This window comes from Peromyscus eremicus, chromosome 1, assembly GCF_949786415.1.
Source record: "Peromyscus eremicus chromosome 1, PerEre_H2_v1, whole genome shotgun sequence".
Lineage (NCBI taxonomy): Eukaryota > Metazoa > Chordata > Mammalia > Rodentia > Cricetidae > Peromyscus > Peromyscus eremicus.
The window spans coordinates 44,487,322-44,511,177 of NC_081416.1; the positions used below are offsets into that span (position 1 = coordinate 44,487,322).

A 23,856-nucleotide genomic window follows, 5' to 3' on the forward strand; every position below is an offset into this window, starting at 1 on the left:
TGGAATTTTGGTTTTTTGTTTGTTTGTTTGTTTGTTTGTTTTTTTAAGGCTGAATATTATTCCACTCTGTTGATCGAACACATTTTATTTCTCACTTCTTTTTCTAGCTGCTAGTGTGATGTCTTTTGAGTACTTAAGTACAGTTATGGGCTTTCCTTTGACTTTCAAGGGAATGTGTGAAATGTAAGAAATTCCTGTAGTTAAAGGCATGTATATTTCTAGCACAAAATTTTAACTTGAAAGAGAAGTTGGTAAAGGATATTAGTGATGGAGAAATAAAGCTAGGGTTGGAGGAAAGAGACTTTTGCTATGGGAAATACAATAATGTTATTATATTAAATATTGAAATCCTCTTTGAACTGATAGGAAATCCTGCCTCTAATTTCCTAATTTCCCCTTGTCCTGGGCTTTGGCCATCCTCTACTGTAGTGTCCACACTTGATGGGCCCCAAGGGAAGTCACCCTGGGATGAGAGGGCCTCTGCAAGTGCGCTGATGCCAGTGAACTCACCACAGCTTTTCTGTTTTAGTATCATTATTAGAACTCCTCCAGGTTTGAGAAAGACCCACTCAGGCCAACACTAGCTGTCTTTCACCTTTGATCTGCGTATGTTGTTTAAAGAGAGGTCTGGATCAAGAGTCTTGGTTAGTTTTTTGTTTGATGTGTGTGTGTGTGTGTGTGTGTGTGTGTGTGTGTGTGTGTGTGTGGCAGGGGACAGAGGGACAGACATATAACAAGAAAATGTAAAACCTGCTTAGTCAGTAGGTTAGGCAGAAGGACAGCAAATTTGAGGTTAATCTGAGCTACATAACGAGACCTTTTTTTTCCACAAAACAAAACAGAAAATAACAAAGACATGATTACGTAAGTGTGAGTATCTGAAATTTTACCTTGTAGAGCTGAGGAGTCCACCGGAATTTCTGTGAATCCTGTAGAAGACAGATGACTCCTGGGCCATTAAAGACGTGCTGTAGGAGCAGCAGTAGGAGTCAGTGATTTGCATTTTCCACTTACTATCTTTTTTTTTATTCAATTTTTTTGTTATTATTCTATGTGCATGTGTATCTGTATGTGCTGCATGTCTGTGGGGATAGGTGCCCATGTGGTATGTGGAGGTCAGAGGACAGCTTTTAGTGTCAGCTTGCTCCTTCTACCACCTGGGATCTGGGATCTGGGTACTGAACTCATGTCATCCGGCTTGCACAGCAAGCTCTTACCTGCTGAGCCAGCTCGTTGGCCCAGGTTTGTTCTCTCCCTTTCTCTTCTCTCTTTTCTCTCTCTCTCCCTTTTTCTTTTCTTTCTTTCTTTCTTTCTTTCTTTCTTTCTTTCTTTCTTTCTTTCTTTTTTCCTCTGCTGTTTGGTCTGTTTTTGTTTTTTTGAGACAGGATCTTATATAGGCTAGGCTGGTCTTGAACTCTTGGTCCTCTTGCCTCTACCTGACAAGTGCCAGGATTATACAGAAATATACCAACTGTGCCCAGCTTCATGTAGACCTAACAAGTGCTGGGATTATACAGAAGTACACCACTGTGCCCAGCTTCATGTAGACCTAATTTTGTTAGAGCAAGTAGATGACCAGTTGATAAAGACAAGGTGATTTTAAATATTTATTTTATTTTATGTTAATGAGTATTTGCCTGCATATATGTGTGTCATGTGGGTGCTTGGTGCCCATAGAGGCCAGAAGAGGGTGTTAAATCCTCTGGAACTGAAGTTATGACTAGTTGTGAGCTGTCATGGGGGTACTGGGAATTGAACTTTCATCCTCTGTAAGAGCAACAAGTGCTCTCAACCGCTGAGCCACCTCTCCAGCCCCTAAAATCAGTTTCAATGCAGATTGAATAAAATCCACCTCTTTTGTGCTAAAGACTGAAGGCTTCTGTTTAGGTAGACTAGATATCTTTTGATATTTAATACTTACGCCATTAGAAATCACAAGCAGGGCACTGGAGAGGTTGCTCAGCGGTTAAGAGCACTTGCTGCTCTCCCTGAGATCTAAGTTCAGTTCCCAGTGCCCACATCAAATGGCTGACAGCCACCTGTTACTGCAGCTTGAAGGCATCTGACACCGTCTCTGCCCTTTGTGGACACTGGCACATACACATAAATAAAAACAAACCAATATTTAAATATTCTTTGTGTAGAAATAGCAATAGTGAGCTCATCACATCAAAACAGAAGTCATTGTTTCTGAAACCCCCTCCTGGTGTTTTTAAGAAATCAGCTAGTGAGAAGGGAAGAGTCAGGGCAGCAGTGCTCTATGGGTGTTTGGTAACCGCATTGTCACCCTGGTTGCTACAGCCATCCTATTGAGAAAGTGCTTATCACACCTCTGGGAAGACGCACTGTGTCCAGTGAAGCAAGAGTGAAAGGATGCCTCATGCCCTGGTGTTCTGAAACGCTTTGAAGACTTATGCATGCCTGTGTTCTACTGGCATCCAGTGCCTGTGTGTGTGAAAAGGCTGAGCATCAACACACCATGATTTCTCTTCTGTTTTGTCTTTCCAAGTTAATATTCTCCCTTTTTTTCTTGTTCATTGTACTTCTTTATAAGATGAGATCTTGGTATGGAACCCTGACTGTTTTGGAACTTGCTGTGTAGATGTGGGCTGGCCCCCAGAACTCAAAAAGATTGCCTGCCTTTGCCTCCAGAGTACTGGGATTAAAGGCGTGTGCCACTGTGTCCAGCCAAATTAATCCCATTTTCACATTTTTTGTGTGTTCTATGTACATTACACTCTTTTAACTTGAACTGTGCTGTAACTGTCAGTCACTACCTCCTTCAGGGGTTTCCTCGGTTCTGTCTCCTTAAAGAACTGTCTGGAACTTCCCTTGCTCACCTTAAGACTGTTTTTCTCCATAGCTGGCCTCTCGCTCTCTTTTGGAACCTTGGGATTTCCATCTCCTCTCTTATGTTGAGTGCCCTGATCAGCCAGTCTCTGGCTTTTTCTCAATAGACAGTCCAGCATACACATGAGGACAGATAGTATGGGCTTAAATAAACCTAGCTCTTTGGCTTATCTAGCTGTGTGACCGTAAGCCATGTAACCTCTTTCTGACTCAGTTTCCCCATCTTAAAGGGAAAACTTACTTCTATGTGGAGTTATAGTGAATAGTGAATATCCTGTGTGCTAGCACAGGTCAGTCACTTGAAAGAGTTCCTGGAAACTCTTTTAAGCATCCCAAAAGCAATGATGCTTGTAGACGAATTTCTAAGTGGTGTCATTAAATAAAAAACACAGAGCCAGAAATAGGGGTGATCTGACAGAGATCAAAGGAATCGGAACAGCCACCAGTTAACCTTACCTCACCACGCCACAGTTTCCAAAAGTGAGTGACTTCCTGTCTAAACAAACTTATATATCTTTCTGTTCTGCTAACTCATTTCCTCTCTCCACCAAACTACATCACTTCCTGTCTGTCTGCACAGACCTCCAGAACTCTATGGTTGATGCTGGGATTAAAGGCATGTGTTACCAGGCTTGGCTGTGTTCCCTAGTGTGACCTTGAACTCACAGATATAGATGGATTAAGGGTGTGTGCTTACATTGCATGACTTCTGTTTTTACTAATAGTGGCTGACCTTTCTCCTCTTTTTTTTTTTTTTTTGTTTTTGTTTTTGTTTTTCGAGACAGGGTTTCTCTGTGTAGCTTTGCGCCTTTCCTGGGACTCACTTGGTAGCCCAGGCTGGCCTCAAACTCACAGAGATCCGCCTGGCTCTGCCTCCCGAGTGCTGGGATTAAAGGCGTGCGCCACCACCGCCCGGCTGACCTTTCTCCTCTTATCCTCAGGTAAATTTTATTGGGGGACACAGATAAATTATCATCACAGATGCTGTTGGCATCACAGTTAGGGGTGCTCCCCACCCCCCCTTTTTTTTAAGTGGCATACATTTTGCAGTAACCTGCCAAGAAGAGGCTTGTGTGACTTTCTGTGAACATGCCTTTATTTTGTGTCACATTTGACCTGCTGCCCGGCAGACTTGGTGTTTGCAAATGAAGCTTTGCCTAGCTTCATGGAAGCCTTCAGCAGGCACTGTGCCCCAAGTGTCCCACTACCTGAGTCTTATGCTTAAGGATTCAGCTTGTAAGGCTCCAGGTCAACCATCAGTCATTCCCTCTAACTTTGGAGATTTAAATGTGGGCCTTTACAACTCTATACTTTAAAAAAAATGACTTATCATTTGATCTTCAAGCAGTATATATTTAGAAATGTCTGCTTCCTGCCAGCTGCAGGGGACTGAATGCAGCTCTCCCCCAGCAGTCAAAAGGATGAGGGGATAGATGTGACACCCCTAGCAGAGGAACATGGGCTGTGTTTGAAGGTCTCGCTCATTCAGCAAACGCTGAGCGATCTTCTGTGCCTGGCACTGGGTTGTGGCTTTGACTCTTCTGTCTCGTCACCACATGATCTCATTTTGGTTGTAATATTCAAAATACTCTTTCTAAAGGGGCCCCAAGATGCAACCCAGTGCCGCTTATAAAAGGTCTGTGTTGCTTTATGTTTTCTTGGCAGGAGCCTCAGAAACTGAGAGCAGTAGATACAGGTCAGGAGCGTTCCTTGTGGTTAGATTCTCTTTCAGTGGGAGACTCAGAGTCTAAGCAGACCTCAGGGAGTGACAGACAGCAGTGGGTAGGTAAAGAAGAAGGGGATTGGAAGGGGCAGAGGCCCGGGGCACCCAGAGGAAGAGAGGTTATGAAGGTGCAGATAGCAGGAAAGAGGAGCCCCACCCACATGTCCAGCCCTTGCCCTCAGCCATCTGTTCCTAGCACATCTCTTGGCCTTCTCCTGGTGGCACTTTGGGCTTTCTCACTGGAGTCACAATCCTGAGACACTTGTGTGACTTGGTATTAGACACAGGAATTGGTATTTTGCTCATGTCACAGCAGTCCCTGAGAGGTTGAGCACAAGATTATTCCCTGGAATGAGATGCTAACTGGACAGATTTAGATCATGCTTCCTGTTGCTGTGGAGGTATGGACCCTGGTTTCTCATGTGAGCACTGTAAAATCGAAAGGAAAAAAGATACAGTAGATAGAGTTGTTTGTTTGGGTTGTTGGTTTTTCGAGTCAGGCTTTCTCTGTGTAGTCTTGGCTGTCCTGGAACTCTGCTCTGTAGACCAGACTGCTCATAGAGATCCACCTGCTTCTGCCTCCTGAGTGCTGGGGTTAAAGGTTTCAGTCACCATGCCCAGCTTCTTCTGTTGTCTTGCTATATAGGCTAGACTGGCCTGGTACTTGAACTCATCCTCCTGTCTGCCTCCTAAGTGCTGGGATTATAGTTGTAGGCCACCATACTTTCTGGTTTTTTTTTTTTTTTAAATATTAGAAATGTAATTGTTAGGTCGCAGGCTTTTCATATGTCTAGAAATGAGCTCAACCTGGACTATAGAAGGATTTCTGACAGTTAGACAAAAGCCAGCATTCCTCAGGAACTTTTGAAAAGGCTTCTCCATCTTCTCTCCCCCTGGCTACTCCTGCTCTGTCTGTCTGTTCTCTCTCTAGCCTCCCAACCCCCATGCCGCCATGCTCTATCTTTTTCTGTCTCCACTGATCTCTTCTACTCTTCTAGCCCTGGCCATATCTAGTTTGTTTCTGTTTCTCTCTACTCTGGACTCTTCCAGATGCCTCTGGATATTTTAGCTCTTATTCACAATAAAAGCCTTCCTCCCAATGGAACAGATATGCCGGCACCCCCTTGCATCAGTCATAAGGAAGGTGTAGCCTCAGCCACACATTTTGTTTTCTTAAACACTTACTCTTCCCACTTCTCTTTTGGTTCAGTGGTCTTTCTGAAAGTGAAACCTGCACTAGTGTTTGGTTTGGGGGTGAATATGAGTGATATTTTAGAATCTGTTTTATTTTGGCATACTCAAGTGTGTCCTGGTTCTATTAGTAGACTGTGGTTTTGAAGTGCTCTCATTTTTTGCATTGCCTGTCTTCTTGTGTTTCTTGCATATTTTAAGCTGAAGTTGATCCGACAGTCAGTGGTTTGGAGACCTTGCTTGCATCTCCTGTAAAAACAGCCCTGCCTTGGCTCGCACCCTTATCCCAGCTTGACTGTTTCTGTCTGGTCCTCACCGTATTGAATTGTGCAAAATGGTCATTAGTTAAATAAAAGGAGAAAGAGGCTTTTGTTTTACCACAGCCAGGTAAACTGTGCTCCCATGATGCTCTGATTAGTTATGGGTGTTGCTGAGTGACGGGCTGCTTCCACACTCATCCCCTGTTGCTTACTGCTCCTGACTCGACTTTACTGAATTTCATCTCCCTCCCTCCGCCTCCCTTTCTTTCCCTACCCTTCTTTTCTGATGTGGGGGATGGATCACGAAGCTTAGAGCACAGTTTTATTAAATTTTGGTTCACAGCACTTACATGCTAAGACCCAAGAATTTTCAGAGCTAAACCATGGGAAGCTAGGTATATGACTGCCTTCACCATAGCTCATCTCCTTTGTCTTTGGACTGACTCCATCATTATGTCTGTCCCTAGTTCCCTTCTTTTGCCTTGTTTTCAAGGTAGCTGTCATAAATTCAGCCCAACGTCTGCTGTTGTTTAAACTGGTTTGCGGTGTTTTATCTTCATGAAGACCGTCACTCCCAGGACCTTGCCCACCGTTGGCTTTGTCACAGTTCTAGGCTTCACTCTCCCTGTTTCTAGAGCTCATGCTTGGGCAACAGCTGCCTGAGCACAGGTTCACAGTGTAAGTGTGTTTTCTACTCCGGGGTTCTTTTTATTCACTTGGTGGGTCTCCTGGCCATGCTGTCTAAAAGGTCTGTGTTTTCCCTTGCTGGTCCAGGAGTCATTTTGTCTCTAGAACTCCTTCTACCCTTTCTAGTGACTTTTCTCATTTTGGCTATCATGTCATTAATGTTCAAAGGCCTGGGTTTTTTGTTGTGTTTTTGTTTGTTTGTTTGTTTTTTGGTGGTTTTTTTTTTGTTTTTTGTTTTTTTTTTTTGCTAGGTGTTCTGTTTTTCTGCTTGCTCTACTAACCTATTGCTTTGGGGCAAACCACCTCAAATGTAGCCCCATCTACTTTATTTTTAACTCACCTGCTCAAGGATTCAGTTAAGACTGGCCATAGCTACAGTTGCCTGATGATTTATCCGCTTGGTTGAGGCACCTGTGACACCTGGAGCCGATGTCTGGGGTACCGCTGTCTGATTTCTTCTCCCTGCGGCTTCTCAGAGCGTGGAATCTGTTTTGAAAGGAGCCTCTGGAAAGCCCAGTTTCCAAGGCAGGGAGGTAGAAGCTGCATGTTCCTACATGGGCTGATATTGGTGCTCAATGTCATTCCTGCCAAACTCTTTTGGTCAACGTAATCATTATCTGTCCAAATTGGTGTGTGGGCCGGGGTTAACTGCTTGAATAGGGGCTGGCAAAGTCACCTTATGGAAGAGCATAGGACAGGACTATTCTAGCAGCCTTCTGACAGTGTAATCCACCTCATAGTTACTTTTATTTTTTTTTCAATTTTACTTGTTTAAGTAGAGTGTGAGTGTGTGTGTGTGTGTGTGTGTGTGTGTGTGTGTGTGCATGCTCGCACCTGCACAAGTCACGGTGCATGTGTGGAGGTCAGAAGACAACTTGCACAGTTTTCTCCTGCCTTGTGAGTGCCGGGGATTGTCAGGCTTGGCAGCACATGTCTTTACCTGCTTTGCCATCTCACTGGCCCCATCATGTATTTGTTTTTGAAGACACCATGTCTCTCTGAGAATCTGTAATGGTAGTTTTCCTCTTCCTAAAGTCCGTTTCCTTTGAACACTTAAGAAGTACTCACTTGTAAGAGAGCTATGTAAGTCTCATTTTCTCTTAATCTAGATTCCCTAGTAAATAAACTGTCTCACAGCGATGACCAAAAATTCCAGGAGCTGATAGGGAAAACAAGTGGGCTAGACCGCGTCCTCACTGTTCTACATGCTTGGGGCTCTCTGTTTTCTGTTGGGGATCACAGACTCTCCGGGGGCACTTCTGCAGAGAGGAAACCTTGCTCTTAGCTTGAGGCTTGAGGTGGAGCCTCAACTGTTTTGTAAACAGCTTCCAACCCCCCCACCCCCCCAACACCCCACCCCCCACCCCCCAACACCCCACCCCCCACCCCCCAACACCTCACCCCTCACCCCCCACCCCCCCAACACCCCACCCCCCACCCCCGAAAGGTAGGTATGTCTCCAGCAATCCCTGAACCTTTTGAAGATCCCACAGTGTACACAGAGCTGCTCTTTCTGTCTCTGTGGTGGGCTGGGACTCTGGGCTTCTTGCCCTCCCTCTGCTCTGCCCGTAGTGCTTGCACACTCCTTTCTCTTCATCCAAGGTCATCTGCGTCTCCCTTCCCACTCCACTGAGTACCCAGCTGCCTCCCGCCTTGACCCGGGTGATTATTTATTTGATGTTGTAACACAGAGAGTGATCATACTGTCCTTGAGGCATGTCATACTTCTCTCATCCCCTTTCCTTTACCAACTCTCCTTATTACTGACACAAAAACCCAAGAGTCTCCTTTTGGAGTTTACTCTTCTGTTTGTTTTACTCACATGCTCATAACCTCTGTTTTCAGGTTCTCTTCTCTCTTCTCACTGGAGAGTAATTTTGTTCTAGTATGTAAGTTAAGAATCTTTAGTAAGTTGTTAGCACAGTATTCATGCGTAGTTCCCTCAAACTTCCATTCTTCATGGAAACCCCTTTCTCGATGATGTCTCCTTTTCCTGTCTCCACACTTGAAGAGAATGCTCTACTGGTTGAGGCTGGGATGACGAGTGAAAAATGCTAATGAACTGCCGTCTCCTCCATTTACCATGATGATAAATGTGCAGAATCAAAGGCATGATTAGTTTGCTCAATTGTCCTTCAAGTCAGACGGCTGAGTATTGCAGAGGACAACCATTCACAATCTGTACGCTTATCTGTGTGTACTGCCATGGCTGTGCTGTCTTAACTTGTGCAGCTTTGAGTTACTGTCTGACATCCTTTTATTTCAGCCAAATGGCTCCATTTATTGTCCCTTGTAGAGCAGTTACATCAGCATAAATTCAGCTTTCCTGGGACAGTCGTAACTTCTCAATGTTTTTACTGATCATTTGATGACAGTCATTTGTGGGTTTTCTTGTTTCATTTTGTCTTGTTTTTTGAGGCCCAGTCTCCCTATGTAGCCCAGACCTTTGCCTCTGACCCAAGATGACTGGTATTAAAGGCACTGACCACCGTACCTGACAGTTTGTGAGTGTATATTCATTGGAGCTCAGCGAACCAGAGTGTACAATTCATTTTGATAGATTTCTATGGAACAGTTTTAGGTTTATAGAAAAATTGCAGAGAAAAATAGTTCCCATACTACACACTATTTTCCCTGTTATGAACATCTTGTATTAGTATTTTTTTTTTAATGTGTGTGTGTATGTGTGCATGCACATAGGGGTCCCCATGGAAGACCAAAAAAAGGTAACATATCATTTTTGATTGAAGTTCCAGGTGGTGGTGGCTGCCTGCCGTGGGTGCTGGGAACCAAACCCTGGTCCTCTGGAAGAGCAGAAAGCGCTCTAAACCACTGAACTATCTCTTACCTCCTAGTATGGTGTGTTTGTTGTAACTGACCCCCCACCCCCACCTCTTCCCTCAATGCTGAGAATTAAACCCAGCACCTCATGGTTGCCAGGCAGGTGCTCTGCTGAACTGATGAACTGCACACTGGTGCTCAGCAGTTAACTCCTGACCATTGTGAGGGGTACATAATGTCCCTTAACCACGGTCACATGGAGTAATTTCCCTGTTCTCTAATAAGCAGGCTCTACTTTTCCTCCTTCCCTTCTTCCTCACCTCTGACAAATATTGATCTTAATACTCTCTCTACAGTTTTGTCTTTGCCAGAACATCTTGTGCTTGGGATGACAGTTTGCCATCTTTTCCAACTGACTTCTTTCTGTTATGATAGGATAACTTTTTATATCAACTCAATAATGTTCCATTGTGTGCATGTGTTAGCCACTGAGCAAGGCTGAGCCTAGCAGGAGGACACTCCTATGTTAATGCATTTTTGGCCTATCTTTTTCTTGGTTCCGAGCCAAAACTGTATGGTACAATAAGCTAAGCATTTCCAGAAATGCTCCCATCCGTCACTGTAATCTCCATGACCTTAAACTGAGCCTATTGAGGAGTCAGCCCACCCCTACATAAATTGTATAGACTCCCTGCATAAAACCCCCACACTTTGGAAATGACTTCTGTGCTTAGCTTGCCTGCTGCAAGAACTACAGCTCTAGTTCTTTATGTCTCGACTGTGCATATTTTAGCTTTGCTAAAGTCACTGAGGTGTGAATTTATTGCTCTCGGTTACAGCTGTCCCACAATATGCTTATCTATTTACTTATTGAAGGACATCTTGAGTATGTCCAAATTTTGAATGAAGTTACTATAAACATTGATTTGCATGCTTTTGCAACTCACTCATGTAAATACCAGGAATGTGATTGTTGGGTTGAATTGTTACTGTGCATTAAGTTGTATAAGAAACTGCCCAATTGTTTGGTCATACTGTTTTGTATTCATGGACCTATTTGAGCCGCTGTTCAAGTACATAGATAAATTTGTAGAAAGCTAATTTGGAAAGCTTTTCAGCCATTATTAAACAATTCTTCCTGTACCCTCTTTCTCTGTTCTCTTCTTCTGGGACGCCCCTTGTCCATCTGCCCAGATGCTTTTCATGTTGTCTCTCAGATCTCAGAGACTCGGTCAGTGTTCCCTAATTGTTTTTTCTTTTTGTTCCTCAGACTGAATACTGTCACTTAACTTTTCTTCAGGCTCACTGATTGCTTCTCTTTGTCATGTCAGCTCAGCCCTGCTTTTGGACCCCTCTAGTCAGTTCAGGTGTTATAATGTGTCAGTTCCATTTAGTGCAGCGATTCTCAACTATGGGTCACAACTCTCTGGGGACCAAATAACCCATCCACAGGGGTCGCCTAAGATCATCAGAAAACACAGGTATTTACATTATGATTCATAGCAACAGCAAAATTACAGTTATGAAGTAGCAATGAAAATAATTTTATGGTTGGGGGGCAGGTCACCACAACATGAGAAGCTGTATTAATGGGTCATAGCATTACAAAGGTTGAGAACCACTGATTTAGTGATTATAATATGTCCATTGTGGTGATATTTTATTTGTGCTGAAATGTGATATTTTATTTGTTTGTTAATAAATAAAGTTTGCCTGGAGATCAGAGGTCATAGTCAGCCATAAACAAAACTCAGGCATAGCACAGGCCCTTAATCCTATCACAGGCAGGCAGAGTCTCTGCGTGTTCAAGGACACAGCCAAGCTGGTGACACACGCCTTTAATCCTAGTACCAACCATAGAGACCTGGAGGTCTGTACAGACAGGCAGTGACAAGGAAATGAGGTGGCTGGGCCAAGAGCCAATGAGAAGGCAGAACAGCAAGGCAATAAAGGTGCAGGTTAGACAAAAAGAAGCTGGTTCTCTCGGGAAGCTACAGCAGCGTGGTGAGCTAAGGTCAGCTGGTGGCTCTCACTGTTTCTCTGATCTCTACGGCTTTCACCCCTGTATTTGGCTCGGTGTTTCTCATTTAATAAGACTGTTTAGAAGTTTGTCCACAGTCCATTCCAGATTTCTGTTGGTCCTTTTTTAAAATTCTTTTTACTGCCATTCTCAATTTCTTAATTTGGTTAGCTACCTCATGATTTTAATTCTTAAGTTTTTTGAATAGATGTCTGGTAGTTATTTAGTCTGCTAAGGCTAACGCCTGGCCTTCTTTGGGCATAGAATTGACCACTTTCCCCCTATGTATGGGGCAGACTTGATTTCTTTGCGTGCCTTGTAAAAATGTTGGTTGTTGTATCTGGACATCTTGTGATCGTATTGACTCTGGAAATCAGACCTTCAACCCTGTCTTGCCGAGACTCCTTGTGACTCCTGGTTTTGTCGTTGTTGTTTTTAAGAGGCTGTATTATTGTGGGAAGTCACTCAAGTCTTTCATCAGGTCTGTAATCCCAGCACCCTAGAGACTGAGGCTGGGGGATTACAGATACCCAGAAGGCCTTGGTACAAAGTGAGATCTTGCCTCAAAATGAGAAAAAGAAAGAAAAGAGGGGAAGTCACTGTTTGTTAGCCTTATGGTGGTCTGCGAATGATTGGACAGAAGTACTTTTCCTTATTCCCTAAACTAAAATGGGGAAAGAGTTACTTAAAGGGATATTGTTGGTATTTTGCAATTAATACTAATTTTATTTTTAATTATGTATTTTGTGTATAGTTGTAAGTATGGTGCCTGAAGTTACAGGTGGTTTTGAGCCACCTGACTGACATGGGTACTGGGAACTGAATTCAAGTCCTCTGGAAGCACAGCAAGCGTTCTTAACCACTGAGCCATCTCTCAAGCCCCCATTGTTAATGTTAGTGGTAGCAACTTTAAGTATTGGTGATTAGAAGAAAATGAGGGGAGCCGCTTACTTAACTGTGAGGTTGTTGTTAATATATCAGTGAACACAGGGAGTCTTTATAATGAGGACAAAGTGGGTGGGATTCTCCAGTTAGATTAGACTGTTAAATTGTTCCCTAGCACTCATTTCGGGAGTGCTGTTGGAGTGAGTTTCTGTTAGAAAGCTTAACCTGTGTTAGGCCCTTGGTTTGGTTCTCAAAGGAGGAAGAGAAAGAGAGGGGAAATTTTTTAACCTAAATCACACATACAGTATTAGAAAAAGAAGTTAAGATTAGAAACCTCGGTTAGCCACAGGTTTGAGGGAGAGGGTGGAGTGTAAACATACTAGAATCGTTGCTTTCTGGGGATGTGCATACTACAGACACACACCATTAGCACCCCTTCACTCAATTCCCTTTTCATTTTGCAGACTGTTTGAAAAGCCTGCTGGGACATGTCATCGTTGCTGGATGCCTGGTGCTCGATAGAAACTTGGCAGGTCGGTAGCTCCTCTGAACAAGTGCGGGATGTCGCCAGGAATCAGAGCCCCGACGAATTCAGACGTCCTGTGATTCTAAATGGTAAAAAGTCTGAATGTTTTTCTTTGTCATCCTATCAGTATTTACTTTCCACTTTGTCTTATTAAATGCTTGTCTAACAAATTGCTTCCTAATGAAGTATCTTAAAGTGGCATTGTTTATTCTGGTGTTAACAATGTACTTCAAGCCTGGCGTGGTGGTTCATGCCTAAAATCCCAGTTAGTACTTGGGAAGCTGAAGCAATGTGTTCATCAGTAGTTCAAGGCCAACCTGGCCTCCAAACAACAACAAAAACACTCTTCCCTCCTTACTTCCCCCCTCCCAAAAAAAATTGCTTCAGGTCTGGTATGGATAAAATGAATGACCTTTGACCATTTTTCGAATAGTTATGGAACAAATTACCATGTCACAAAAATGTTTTTTGTTTGTGCTTTGTTTTTGTTTTAGTTTGTTTTTGAAGCAGGATCTCACTGTGTATCCTTGGCTGGCCTGAAACTCACGAACATCCAACTACCTCTGATTCCTGGGTGCTGGGATTAAAGGCTTTCATACACTGAGTTTACAGAACTGTTCTTAAAACAAAGTAAAACCAGTAGGCGCTGGAGAGATGGCTCGGTGGTTAAGAGCACTTGCTGCTTTTGCAAAGGACCCATGCTTGGTTCCTGACACCCACACGGAATGTCTTATAACTGCATGGGTAACTCTAGCTCAGGGAATCTTTGGTCTCTGTGGGTACTGTACTCATGTGGACATGCTGCCTTCCCATACACATAATTAAAAATAAAATAAGCTTACAGGGAAAAAAAGACTCAAAGGAGTTAGTTCTGTCAATGAAGAACTTGCTTTATAGAACTTGCTTTATAAACTTAAGCACCTGAATTCAATCCCCAAAACAACAAAAACAAAAAGCAAAGTTGCATAGTTTGTCATCTCAGTGCTAAAGAGGCAGATAAAGTCGGGTCCCTGGGGCTCTGGGGCCAGACAACCTAACATACTTGGTCATCTGTAGGCCAATGAGAGACCCTGTTGCATAAAAACATGGCAAAGAGCAACTGAGAAACAATACCCACCACACATATACAAGCATGTGCATACTCACCCTGCCCCTGAGTGTGTGTGCCTTGTACACACACACACACACACACAGAGACACAGACACACATACACACACAGGCGCACACACACACACACACACACACACACAAAAATAATATTTGAATGTTTATAAGCATTTTATATACTGAAAATTGGTTGGGCTCTTGGCATTTGAATTGAGACAATTTATAGAAGTGTTATTGTTTTTTTTTCTAATTTTGAGTCAGGTAGCCTCAACTTTACTATGTGTCCAGGGATGACCTAAAACTTCTGATCCTTCTGCCTCTGCTTGTGTGTTGAGGTTACAGATGTGTAATGTACCTGATCTTATGTGGTACTGGGCACTGAGTCCAGGGTTTCTTGCATGTTTAACAAGCATTCTACCAACTGAACTACACTCCCAGCCCATGTTGTTTTTCTTTTTTTTTTTTTGTTTTTTGTTTTTTGTTTTTTGTTTTTCGAGACAGGGTTTCTCTGTGTAGCTTTGCGCCTTTCCTGGGACTCACCTGTGCTGTTTTTCTAAGGGCTTATAATTTGTCATAGCCAATGCAGGAGATGCAAAGCTGTATTGTTTATTAAACATATTATCACTGTGGAACTGCACTTAGGGGTCCACCCAACACAGTCACCAATCTGGCTTCAGTTCAGCTAAGCCTTTCCAGCCTACTTTGAATACTCAAAATTTGTCTTGTTTCCAAGATCAGATACACAATTGTTTTTAAACTTATCTCTAAGTGTATCACAGCCCTAAATCAGCAAAAAGCAGAACGGATCTGACCTTTGCACATCTCCTGGCTGCTGATAGCTGCTGATGTCTTTCTTTTTGTTACTTTTTAGCATTGTCCTGTCCAGTGATATCTTGTCCCACTGATAAACTGGCAACTCATCGGGCCACAACAGAGGGAAACTGGAGGAAATACCATTGGCATCCAAGGCCTACAATATTGCCCCATCTCAAAGGGAAGTCTCTGACTGTTATTTGAAATGCTGAGAAACTTGTTTCAGAGGAGACTTTTTTCTTATCCCGCAAAATACTATTTTGTGGGTCTTGTCCTCTCTCTAATTACCTTCTCTGTTTTAAGAATTCATCAGAAGCCTGAATTTGTTAGTATCAGACACTTGGAGCTTGCTGGAGATAATGCTGATAGCAACATTAATTGCACCAAAGTTTTACAGAATGACCCAGAAGAAATCCAGAAGGTGAAGCTGGAGTTACTAACAGTGAAATTTAGGAAGCGCCCGCGGTGGACACCGTATGACTATATAAACATGACCCGTGACTGCGCCTCTTTCATCAGGACGCGCGGATACATTGTAGAGCCCCTTAGTAAAGAAGAGGTCGGCTTTCCAATTGCTTATTCCATAGTGGTTCATCACAAGATTGAAATGCTTGACAGGCTCCTGAGGGCCATCTATATGCCTCAGAATTTCTACTGCATTCACGTGGACAAAAAAGCAGAGGAATCCTTCTTAGCAGCAGTGATGGGCATTGCATCCTGCTTTGGTAATGTCTTTGTGGCCAGCCAGTTGGAGAATGTTGTTTATGCATCCTGGAGTCGGGTTCAGGCTGACCTCAATTGTATGAAGGACCTGTACAGAATGAGTGCAAACTGGAAGTACTTGATCAATCTTTGTGGTATGGATTTCCCTATTAAAACCAACCTAGAAATTGTCAGGAAGCTCAAGTCATTCTCGGGTGAAAACAGCCTGGAAACTGAGAAGATGCCTCAGAACAAGGAAGAAAGGTGGAAAAAAAAATACGTTGTTGTTGACGGGAAGCTGTCAAACACTGGGGTAGCTAAAGCCCCACCTCCACTCAAAACTCCTCTCTTTTCAGGCAGTGCCTACTTCGTAGTCAGTAGGGAATATGTAGGTTATGTGCTAGAAAGTGAAAATATCCGAAAGTTCATGGAGTGGGCACAGGATACATACAGCCCGGATGAGTACCTCTGGGCCAGTATCCAGAGGATCCCTGAAGTCCCCGGTTCTCTCCCCTCGAGCCATAAGTATGACTTGTCTGACATGAATGCCGTCGCTCGGTTTGTCAAGTGGCAGTACTTTGAAGGTGATGTTTCCAAAGGCGCTCCTTACCCGCCGTGCAGCGGAGTCCATGTGCGCTCTGTGTGTGTTTTCGGAGTTGGCGACCTGAGCTGGCTGCTTCACCAACACCACCTTTTCGCCAATAAGTTTGACATGGATGTTGACACCTTTGCCATCCAGTGTTTGGATGAGCATCTGAGGCATAAAGCCTTCGAGGCCTTAGAACACTAACTGCTGTCGGGAATCCTGGGGAAAATAATGATGCACAAAAGTGTTACCCTCATCTGTTTCCTTTGTCTTGTATGGGGTCCTCTCTGGGGTGATGGCTTTTAAGTCTGTGTCAGAGAAGCTGCATGAATTGTGCAGATACAATTACAAGAGAGGTTGACACATTAAGTGTTGTACAGCAGTTGTGAGGAGAGAGTTAAGATGGCTGGAAGCTGGGGAAGATTTTTATGGACAGAGGGGACCCAGGTGATTGGCAAAAAGGCCAATGAAGGAATTAGCCTCCCTGACTAATGAAAAAAACCAAACAGGTACTTAATCTAGAGGAGATTTGATTTGTGCCAAAATTCTCTTGGGAATTTTAAACATGATAATTTTCTTGACGTGAATAAATTTGTAGCAACAACCAATCACAAAGATACGATTTACATTGTATATTTTTTTGGAATGGACATTTGGTTTTCCTCTTAAGTTATCCTTGTAAATAATCCACTTCCTGCTGTGACTCTGTGAGTGTGGTGTCTCTGTGTGTCATCTCAGGGAGTTTAAAATATGTTCAGCATGAATATCTCTATCTTAATTTTTGCTTCTAACTATGCATACATATTTTCAAAAGCAAGGGAGAAGGGACAGTTTCTAGCTCACTGATTTTATGGATTCTTTTAAGTTATTAGAAAATTCTAGGAACCAGCTGGGTGTGTGGCCTGTGCCCGTGAAGAAGGAGGATTGTTTAAGCTCAAGTGATAGCAGCTAGGCTGGCAAAATAACAAGACCCCGTCTCTTTAGAAAGGAGAAGAAACAAACTCAGTTTTTCAGATATATAATCTTTTATCCCATCTTCCCAGACAGTGCGTGCTGTCAAATGGCGTACATGTTGCTGTTTTAAGACCCTATATCAATGCTTTGGTTCTTTGGTGTGATTCAGTCACCAGTAACTAGTACAGAAAACGAGGGAGGATGAAGGTGTTCAGGGGAAGGGTCTGTGACAGCCATGGCAGAGGCCCGGTGCACAGGTGTTTATAGCCAGCAATTGGTTCTGTCCTAAGAAATTAAGGTTTCTGCCCACTGGATGGGCTAGTGTCGAGTGGGGGCATCCTGACCCTGTTATCTGCCCACTGGCTTTTCTTAGCCTGCTAGTTAGTAGTTTCTCCCTCTCTCATGGCCCGTGAGGAGGGGGAAAGAAGCACGCTTGTGTCCACATGAACTGTTTGAAGGCCTGGGAAGAGCGCTGTGGTATCACAGCGTGTTTTCACCAAAAGACAAATGGTAGTTTCTGCAGTTCAGACGCTCATCTCAAGTGAAATTCGTTTTGTTTTATTTTCCCCCTCTTAATATTATTTAGCTAAATCTAAACTGTTTGGCCAGAATCATAATGAATGTGAAGCCTTGTCACTTAGTATTAATTTTTTTTTTTGGTTTTTCTAGACACGGTTTCTCTGTGTAGTTTTGGTGCCTGTCCTGGATCTCACTCTGTAGACCAGGCTGGCCTCGAACTCACAGAGATCTGCCTGGCTCTGCCTCCCAAGTGCTGGGATTAAAGGCATGCACCACCGCTGCCCAGCTAGTATTAAATTTTAAACAAGAATCAACACCTTGTACTTTTATTTCTAAAATGTAGTCAACTTTATAATAATCCATGAGAAAGTCATCACATCAGACGATTTTAAGGCATTCAACTGATAAACTATGTTTTCTGCCTCCAAGCTAGAATATATTTTTCTTTTAATGACAGCTATTGTCATTAGAAAAGCTGGGGGTCAGTAGATAAGGTGGGTTTTGTGTTGGTCCAGAAGAAACATGTCTGCTATGACAGTGCTCATGGAGATGCCGTGGTGGGTGCTGTGTGCCCTCCATACCGGCTTCTGGTTTCGTTCTGTAGTTTGGACCAGGTTTTGTCGAATGCTTCTTTTAGTAGGAAGACTTTCAACCTATGAGACAGGGCATCTTTTAAATCTAAAACCGGTGATACCTGGCGACATAAAATTTCTGCAAACAGCTGTGACTTAAGCAGTTTTTCTGTTTCTATTTTGAAAACGCAGGGTTAAAGCAATAATAGTCCAGTGACCCAGCAAGCAGCCCTGTCCTGAAGTCACCAGCGGTGAACACACATAGCCCCATTTGCTTTATACCCAGTGAACTCTTGAACTTTGCAAAACTGGAAATTAAATTTCTTTAATTACAAATGTTTTTTAAAAATGAAATCTTTTATGTTATTCATCTAAACACTCTAAGTATTATAGTGTGGCTGCATTTAGTTTAAAGACAAGTTGGAGGGTTTTTTTTTTCCACTATAGGAGTAAAACTGGGATTCTAGGGTTCCAGAGCCCCGCGTTAATGCTGTGAAGCCGCTGCCACTCTTTTGATACCTCACCTTCCTCCCATTGCACTTGTTGAACTAAGTCCACTGCGGTAGCATCCCGATGCCTGACACAGGGCTCCTGCGGGGTCTGTTTACTGGGACTCAATGAATTTTGTTTTTAAATTTTCCAATATGACTTAAAGCAAAAGAAATTCATACAGTGGGGATTAATAACTGGAAGAACTGAAAAGGGAACTTGAAATGAAACCCTAAGACATCCCAGAAGAGCACAATTCCAGTTCACTGGGCGAGATACAGGCTTTATTTTAAGTTTCTTCATAGTTGTTAGGAAACACTAATTTTAATACAATCATTAAGGTCTTTTATAGAAAATTTTTAGTAATCACATTCACAAATAAAATCGAATTCTAGCTATTAAGTCAATCAAGATTTGTGTATTTGTTAAAGATTAATTTTAAAAGATTGTTTATTTTATAGGCAACTGCGTAGATTTTTCCAAGTCTGAGGTAAAAAAACAAAAACAAAAACAAAAAACAAAACTGTTTTGCCTTAAAAACCAGGAACATTATGATTTCAAAATGTGTATTTGTGTCACTCATCTAGGAGGATTCATTTAAGTGAATGTATTTCCTCTTCACATGATTTGAGTTCGAAGAGGCTGTTTTAGTAGTTTCTGTGTAGGATTGATGGAACTGGATGTTTTTATCTGCTTAAATAATCATCATTATGAAGTATAAAATGCAAGACTATTTATGGTAAATTTTACTTTTTTGAATGAATCGGTCATATCACCATTAAAATCAGTCATTCAGAAACCAATGCTGTGTCTGCACAAATTATTCCTTCCTTCTTAGTTAAACCAATCACAATAAAGTTAGTTTTTCTGTTTGTGAATAGTGATTGAAAAATCAAGGTAGAGAGATGTCTGAATTTACCAAGGTAAAAAATATCTAAAAGGAAGATATGGCTAGAGAAAATTACTTTGCAAAGTAAGATAAAAGGCTAGTGTAATGGTGAACTCCAGACGCAGGGAGAATCACTGTAAACTCAGGACAAACCTGGTTTCCATAGCTAGTTCCAGGCCAGCCAGGGCTATACAATGAGACCCTGTCAAAAAAAAAAAAAGGTAAGAAGTCATGCTCAGAGATGAAGGTGGGGAATTTAGAAGCATGCTGTGAGTTGCATTCCACATGTTGGACACACTTCAGCTTGTGTCAGTGATACAGAGGACAGATTTCCACAGATTAACTCCATGGCTGTAAAGCTATGTGGCACCTTAGCCTGTCCGGCATGTACGAGAACCTTGATTCCCAGCGCGCGCGCGCGCGCACACACACACACACACACACACACACACACACACACACACAATGATAATAAAATCTTTTACAAGATTATAAAATATTCAGATTTTGAGAGATGAAAACTATATAATGTGATCTTCTAAAAGAAAAGGTATTGAACAGAAAGAAGTGCTTGGAGTTTTCCCAAAATTGCACCTGTTTGAGTCATTCCCTCCAGCTCAATAAAATTATTGACTGTTAAGTCTGAATTTTCCTCATGATATGTCTTAGAAATCTTATTCCTTCTATCTTGTGTACTTACTCAGACAGAAGGGGCTCCGCCTTCTTGCTACTCTTCCCCAGGAAATGATTTAGATTTAAGCTGTGGGGCTTAGCAGTGTGTTTTAAGGCCTTATCCTTGACTAACTATGAGATTTCTTAGTTGTATAGGTCAGGTAAAGCAATTTCCAGAAGTAGCCAGAAGAGCAATGCATTTGCTATTGGGGGGGGGGGGGGGGAGGGGAGTGCTGGTTAGTGATGTTACTTTATAGAAGAGCCATGCATACATGCCTCACTTCTGTGGACCATTGCCAAAATGTCTTCAAGATCCTAGAGTGCTTAGATTGGTAGTGATTTTTGCCTTTGGCTTCTTAAAATGTATATGTGTGGGGTTGGAGAAGTGCCTCAGAAATTAAGAGCAATTACTGCCCTTCAGAGGACAAAAGAGAGTCCCAGCACCAATATCAGTGACTCACAACTGTAAACTTAAAGAACCAGACCACCAGAGCCACACTGAGGCCAAGATAAAGTTTTATTTTGGGGAATGAACTTCCAGGCTGTCTCCAAGAGAAGGGAGAACGGCCCTGCCGAAAGGGAATTTTTATAAATTTTATTGGAGTTTCATAGGGTGATTTTAGTCTAGCAGGAGAACATTAAGGGGAAAGGAACTGTAGCAGGCAAAAGGAACTTTTCTGTAAGCAAATTTTGTGAGGAGAGCCTCTGGCTATTGGGATAGCAGGAGGCTGTGGTCAATCTGTTCTGAGGTAAGGGGCCAGCAGACCTCGGAGACATGCAAAACATCCAGAGGGGTGGATCCCCACACTCAAAAGAGCATCTATCTTGCTATCACATAGGTGACTCCATCTTGGGCTAGCCCCACAACATACTGTAACTCCAGCTCCAGGGGAATTGAATCTGACACCCTCTTCTGCTTTCCCCCCAACCTGGCATTCACTCATACAAACCCAAATAAATAAAAACAAATCATTAATACACACGCATATGATTTTTTTTTTTTTTTTGGTATCAGGTATTTGATGACATGCTACTTGCCAGTGAGAAAAAGATGTTTATCCTTAGTAGAACTAGAAAACATTCACCTTCTTCCTGCCATAGGGGTAACTTTGATGAACGCTGTTAGTGCAGAAGATCTTATCTAACTAGAAAATTTCGTGCAGACTGTGTGAAGGATTTCCCACATTTAAGATTGGCTAAGAAGAGAAACCAGTGTGGTTTCAAGAAACCATTGAAAAAAATTCTGAACATTAACACCATTGGCTTAAATATTGCTAGGTATTTATAATTTATTTTTGTTGTCTTCAGACACATTAGAAAACTTCCTGGCCTGGTTAGAATTCCCTTATATTTACTTGATTTAAAAGAAATGTTTTCTCATTAGAGAATTTTTTCCTACACCTTCACTCAAAGAAGAACACTCATTTGCATATGTTCCTTGAAGCTCATTGAGTGAATAATAACTGGCATTTGTTGGGCATTAGCGTACTGCATGTTCTACGCACCTGGAGGGTAACGTTACTTCGTTTTTTAGCACAATCGCCCGTGCTGTTCTGGCTACAGCTTGCAAAGGAGTTAGACATAACTCAAAGGGCATCTATTGATTTCAAACAGAACTGTCTTCTGTTTTGGCCCCACCTGTCCTTCCCAGCCACCTGCTCTGCTTTGAGTGGAACACTTCTTGGGAGGAGGCATGTATGCATGGCTCTTTCACAAAACACTACTAGCCAGCCCTTCCTTCCTTCCTTCCTTCCCTCCTTCCTTCCTTTTATTTTTTTCTTTCTTTCAATAGCAAATGCATTGAGAAATTACAGGCATAAAAACAGATAGTTCACTCATTGTGGAGTTGTTGAAATGATCCCTTAAAGAGCTTGTGGAGACATGAGAGAAAATTGAAGAAGCATGGTGAATGCAGAAGCATGATTCCTCCTCCCCCCACTTTTTCTTTCTTTCTTTCTTTCTTTCTTTCTTTCTTTCTTTCTTTCTTTCTTTCTTTCTTTCTTTCTTTCTGTGTGTATGTAATTATGTGTTCGCTAGTGGAGGTCAGAGGTCAGGTGTCCTCCTCTGTAACTCTTTACCTTGTTTTTTGTCTAACAGGATCTCTCACCTAACCTGAAGTTAGCTGTTTTTGTTAGACTGGCCAGCTAGCCCCAGGTACCTGCCTGTCTCCACTCCCACCCCCCAGTACTGGGGTTTCTGGTTTTTAAGTAGATGCAAACTTGGATCCTTCTTATGCATGTGTATAAGCAGCACTTTGTCTGCTAAGCCATGCTTAGCCCTGGGAGGGAGTCTTAAAGGCAAAAGGGAGAGGAGAGTTTGGAAACTATCAAAAGAATAGTTCTGATGTGTCTTCTTGTAATACCTGATGAAAGCATAAGATGGAGAAGGAGGTATCCTTACATAAAATACATGAAAAGTTTCAAGCCCCTGGTTCCAAGGCAGCCTGTGTTTAATCTGTATTCTCTAGTAATAGCAGCATGCCCAGGAAATGGAGAGAATAGGGGACTTATGGTAGACTGAGCCCTGTTAGGCTGAGTTTTGTGTTTCTAAGTGAATTAGCAATTGCAGGATTCACCAAGGAATGTGAGGTATGGAGGAACCAGCTGGAAAGACCAGCATGTGGGTCACAGGCCAGCAAAGGTGGGTGGGCCAACAGAAAAGCTTGAGGGAGAAAGGAGAGATTAGAGTGTTGCCTCCAGGCTGTTGAGGTATAACTGACAAGCAAAAATTATATGTGATTAAAGTGTATGGCAGGATGTTTTGATAGATGCTCACACTTGCTAAGGGATGACCACAATCAAGTTAATGAGCATACTCATCACACCTCACAGTTACCTTTGTTTCTGTGGTAAAAACACTCCAAGATCTACTCTTAGGGACCACAGAGATGGCTCAGCCAATAAAGAGGTTGGCTCCCAAACCTCATAACCTGAGTTCAATGCCCAGGACCCACATGGTAGGAAAGAATTGACTTTCCCAAGTTGTCCTCTGACCTCCACACAGTGACAGTGACACAAACAATAAATAATAAATGTAAGAGAGAGACCTCCTCTTAGTAAATTTGAAGTACACAGCACAGTAGTAACCAGCTACCCCGTACTTATGACTAGAAGTTTATACCTTTGGAACTAAATCCCCTCCATTTTTTTTTCTGCTCTCACAGCCCCTACAATCAACTTTCTGTTGTTTCCATGAGGCTGACTTCTTTAGGTTGCACCTGCAAAGAGGCTGGGAGTTGTTTGTCCTTTGCCTGGCTTCTTTCCTTTGATGTAGTGTCCCCTGACTTATCCACATTGCTTTAACAGCACACTTTCCTTCTCTTTTTCAGGGCTGAATAGTAGTATCATACTCACCCATTTTCTTCATCTTTTTGCTTGTCAATGAATACTTATAACTCAAAAAGTTCCAACAAAGCAAATATAGCAACTCACGACTTTGACAGTCCAGTGAGAGAGATGGGTGGTCATAAAAGAAGAGAAGAATTTATTCAGCTTGGCCTGAGTGGACATTAACAGGGAGCAGTGTCCTAAGTCCTGTCTTTCGTATACTAATAAAGCTTCAGGATTTCATAGGGAACAAAAGAAGCAGTGGGATGAGCATGTGTGCAGCCAAGTAATCTTGGTTGAACA

The 23,856-nt window shown here is 42.5% G+C and overlaps 1 protein-coding gene across 1 annotated transcript in view; it reads left to right on the plus strand.

Moving 5' to 3' along the window:
• Gcnt1 (glucosaminyl (N-acetyl) transferase 1) overlaps window positions 1–16,395 on the plus strand; it is a 35,523-nt gene extending 19,128 nt beyond the window's left edge. The window contains exons 2-3 of the mRNA XM_059247779.1: window positions 12,862–13,012; window positions 14,903–16,395. Coding sequence (XP_059103762.1) covers window positions 15,050–16,336 — 1,287 coding nt within the window. The 5' untranslated portion in view covers window positions 12,862–13,012; window positions 14,903–15,049 and the 3' untranslated portion in view covers window positions 16,337–16,395. The remainder of the gene's footprint in view (window positions 1–12,861; window positions 13,013–14,902) is intronic.
• Window positions 16,396–23,856: the final 7,461 nt, after the last annotated feature.